The sequence below is a fragment of the Triticum aestivum genome, chromosome 2B (genome assembly GCF_018294505.1).
Source record: "Triticum aestivum cultivar Chinese Spring chromosome 2B, IWGSC CS RefSeq v2.1, whole genome shotgun sequence".
In the NCBI taxonomy this organism is placed as follows: domain Eukaryota; kingdom Viridiplantae; phylum Streptophyta; class Magnoliopsida; order Poales; family Poaceae; genus Triticum; species Triticum aestivum.
Window position 1 is genome coordinate 107645655 of NC_057798.1, and position 4627 is coordinate 107650281.

The following is a 4627-nucleotide window of genomic DNA, read 5'->3' on the forward strand; positions in this document are numbered from 1 at the left end:
ACTGATGACTTATAATAGGCTAGACCTGCCGTTTTTCGTTCTCTTTGTCCATCTGATGATACTGTTTTCCTTCTATCTGTTGTGGTAGAAATAGACCCTTTGCTTGTTCTTTTTCTGCCTCTGCTGCTGTGGCCTAGCCCGATACCGTGAACAGATATGGTGTGTTTTTGGTTTGCCTCATTCAATAAAATGAGCCGGGAACCCCTTTCGATCAAAAAATTTATTTCAGCGGGGTCAAGTTTCAGAATCAGAGTTTTTAAACCCCGGTACTGGCATACATATATTTTTCACCGTTAAGTACACACAGGTTCTGACAAAGGCACACAGTTACATACTACATCACACAGGGACAGTACAACACATGCATAATCGTACACGCAGAGGTTCTTATTTGTATATGACGTCTATACATATATTTGTGGCGCGGAGCCAGGAACTTATCCGGCTCGAATAGGAAGAATATCACCGATGAAGATGGCTAACTAGAGGTCGACGACCTTGAAGTGGTCGCGGTTCTTGACGACGACGTCATACATGTGGGTGGAGCGGAGCTTGGAGAAGTCCCGGGGAATGGAGATGAGGTCGACGCCGCCGCGCTTGTGGAGCTGCACGATGGCGCGGTCCTCGTAGTAGCGCTCCCACCCCAGCGACCCCAGCCGCCGCTCCAGCGCCTCCAGCGACCGCATCGTCTCGTTCGCCGGCATGTACACCAGCGCCTTCCGGCTCGCCGCCTCCTGCTCCAGCTCCATCACCCCGTTCTTGAACACCCACACGCCGCCTGCCGCCATCTTTCTTCTTCTTCCTGCTCTTCCTTACTAGCTAGCTACCTTCGGTCGATCGATCTTGCCAGTCTTGTGTTGCACTACCTGCTGCTGGTTGGTTGTGTTATAATCTGATGCTGCTGATGGTGTGTGGGTGCTGCGTTTATATAGGCGGATGGGAGCACTGAGAGGATGCGATGAAAAGCGATGCATAGACCGATAGGGACTTGTTTCTTATGTATTGGTGTAATTCCTTCATGTTTCGGTATTCGAGACAGCAACGTACATTTGTTCTTCCTGCTCGGTACACCGTATGTACTTACTTCCAAGTTTCAAGGCAATCAAACTGCTCGAGAAGATTAGTATTATTCTCCTCAACTCTTCTTAGATTCCACGTAACTAACCGATGGCTTCCTCCGTCCGGCTTTACTAGTCTCACTCAAATCTTGAGCTTAAAGTGGGCTAGGAGTTTGAATAACTAAGCCAACAACAAAGTCTACTTGTACTAACTCAGCAACAAGTAATATGGATTCTAGGGAGTATTATTTTTTGAATTTTTATTAGATTCATATTTGAAAGAAGATTCTAATAAGATCTTTGTTCTGATCCAATTATGTTGTTGAGACAGCTGAAAATTGTGCCTACTTGTTCTGGAAACATTTTTCTTTGATTTGTGAAATAATTAGGTTTAGACATACTACCACCGTTCCCTAATATAAGGTGTATCGATTTTTGTGCAAGTCAACATTTGAATATTTGACCAAGATTATAGAATAAAATATCAACATCTGCAATACCTAACAGATAAAATATGAAACTACTTTTCATGCTGGATCAAATGATAAAAATTTGGTATTATGGATATTGATATATTTTTCTAAAAACTTGATCAAACATGTACACATTTGACTTTTTAGAAAAACAAATACACCTTATATAAAGGAATGGAGGGAGTATGTTTCATGATTGTTTGAGTGATAGCGTGGAGATTCTCCAAAATCATGCTAAGAACATGTAGCTAGGATTTTCAGAAGAAGATGTGATTTGTTTGATGAGAAATAAAAGGGAATATCAAGAATTCATATGGTTGAAGCTGAAGCAACTACTTTCGAAGTAACATAAAAGTTACCCTTTTCTCCACAACAAGATGCTTAGTTTCTTGTTGGGCTTCTTCTGGAAATTTTCCATTAAGTACTTTATATGAATCATTGATCTTCCTTTCATGGGCGTAGTATATAGTTTATAGCATTCCTAAAATACAGAATTAGAAAAGTCAATTATTCTTTGTGATTTGATACCGCTTGTACTAACTGAAAGCTTTTCCAGAAATTTTCAAACGAACAATTTCAACGAAATCTTTCATTATGTTTGTGCTTTTTTGTGCAAACTCATAATTTATTAGTCAAATTCAGGTTAAAGTTAGGTTCAAAATTCGAGAAGGACTTAAAGTCACAGCAAGAGAAAATTCATTTCATGCTTATATAATCCCCAAATTGTTTGTATCCAGCTCATGGTTTATAATTGGTAAAATTAAGTAGTCCATTCTTCCTAGGAAAATAGATGAAGTCATAAAGATACTATATTCAAACTTCTATACACTTTGACCACTAATACATACAGAGAAGATATTCATGTTACTTAGGCGAAAATAGTGACAAATTTTTTTTGGTTGTATGATGAGCCGGATAAAATGAGTGAATGTCACAGAACCACAACTATTTGGACATGGGTTTCCCAAAAACTCAACTTTTGGTAACACGGGCTAGGCCCGGGGTATACCCCACCCAAAGCTATTGGTTAAGGCCATTTATCAGATAAGGCAAATTTTAGCATGGTCCTTCTTACCTCCCCTTTTCACATAAGAGGTAAAAGTACATAATAGATCTGAATTATTGATTTAATTAACTAATGGTCTGATTAACTCTTACTTTTTTTATCCCTCAAAAAAAAAACTCTTACCTTTTTACCTTTCATGTGATCAGAGAATTAGACGTGTAAGGATCGCATGGCAGTGCTTATGTGGTGAGTAGACCGTGCTAACATGGAGTAACACCCGAATCGGTGCAAGACCAAACCCTCTAGCAATTCAAAACCAAAGCTCGGACAAGGCATACATAGATTGCGGTGGAACAAATTCAAACACTTTGGATATAAATTTCAAGATTCCGTTAGCAACAATGCAACAGAAAAGCAAGTGGTGTCTCAGTTCCAGTTCACCGCAAAACAGACAAGTTAAATCATCAACGTGGTGCCTCATAAAAGATCATCTCTAGTAAGGATTTTATTATGAAAAGGTAGCCAAAGGAAAATAAGGAATTTGGGAGGGACTGGGATTTTTCAAAACTTTCTCAGAAGGGAGAAGAGAAACTCCCCCAAAATCAATCAACTTGAGAATTGTGATGCGATCGAACAGAATATAGCCACTTGACTAGTCATAGGGGAAAAAAAGACCATGACACCATATAAAGATCTGAATGAACCCTGTCGAACTCAAACGCCGGTCAGCTCATGCTCGTACGTACGAGAATGCCACACATTCCTCAAGCAGGCGTACGCAATCTCAGCAGCCGTACGTTAACCCAATCAAAATATCTGCACCGGCGGGGACCGCAGTTGCCGTTGCACGAACAATAGCGATGTTTCCAACTTTGATCTGTAAATTGGCTCCGGCATCCCAGTCCACAGACACTGGTGCCAAAGGCCGCCATCCAATACTATCTGCATACATTTCAAACAACTTTTCAACCAACCAGACGAAATTCAGATAAACACGATGAATTTTCATATGAAACCGGATTCATGCAAACGCGGCAGATTTTCATTACATTTCGAACATTTAGAACAAAAAATAGCGTTCGACCCTAGATCTATCATCGGCGACTGTCGTCCACTTCCTTTGTGTTCCGCATCGGCGACCATGTCCTCCATTTGTCGTCTTCATGAACGGCCGGGATTCAAGACCAGTAAAGTGAAGGCGCGGTCTGCGGCGAGTAAGAGTAGAACAAAGGAGATTGGACTGACCCATTTGAGACACAATGCCCTGCCTCCTCCCATGCCCTACTCATTCTCGGAGGAGTCTGCGACTTGTCTGTTGCCGGCGCCGATGGACGTGGGGTCGATGATGGACGTGGACGGTCTGTTGCTGTCCGCCAGCCACATGAGCCCCCAAAAGTTAGATGGTGGTGCATCGGACGGGCAACTGCCGGCCGCGTCCGCGTCCAACTACGAAGGAACTTCATTGCGAGCGGCGCGGGCGGCCTCGCCTCGTAGAACGCGCACTACTCCGCAACGAAGTTCGGGTTCACCACCACCATGGCGGCCACGGCCTCCTCGCTTGTGCGCTTACCGTAGATTTTGCCATCTGCCAGCCGGTGCTGCTCGAGGAGGAACATGTTGTACCTCTGCTCCTCCGGCGCCTGCTGGAACACCGACATAGGAGCCGGTGCAGGCTGCACCTCCTCGGTCATGATGGCGTTGTAGTGTGCATACTCCTACTGCATGGTCAGGCGGTCATGCACCGACCCGGGATCTGGCATGTCGTCGGAAACCTCGAGCAGGCCGGCATGCCCTACTCGATCCGCCTGGCGCGGTGGGACTGCCATGCTGCTGTAAGGGCGGCCAACTCATGCTTCATGTCCGGCAACAGACTTTCCCAGAGTGTTCCCGCTCGTGATCATGATGGATGTGGAGCAAAGGAGGATTTATTGTGGGGTGGAGTTAGCTAGGTGTGGCTGCCTTTAAATAGCGGGTTTCGGCGAGGCCAAGCGTCCGGGTACGTCAATGCGCGGTGTCGAAGTTGGTTCCTCGTCGGCGAGCTTGCTTAATGATGCCATACAGATGAACGGTTATTGAGCGGGCGTGGTAGA

The 4627-nt window shown here is 44.3% G+C and overlaps 1 protein-coding gene across 1 annotated transcript; it reads right to left on the bottom strand.

The window, feature by feature from the left end:
- Window positions 1–308: 308 nt before the first annotated feature.
- Window positions 309–909, bottom strand: LOC123040684 (flowering-promoting factor 1-like protein 5). The gene has a single exon (XM_044463459.1). The coding sequence runs from the start codon at window positions 786–788 to the stop codon at window positions 483–485; it is 306 nt and encodes a 101-aa protein (XP_044319394.1). The 5' UTR covers window positions 789–909; the 3' UTR covers window positions 309–482.
- Between the last annotated feature and the right edge of the window lie 3718 nt (window positions 910–4627).

Bases quoted from the DNA above. Each gene is read 5' to 3' on its own strand.
- LOC123040684 (XM_044463459.1), bottom strand. From the start codon at position 788: ATGGCGGCAGGCGGCGTGTGGGTGTTCAAGAACGGGGTGATGGAGCTG.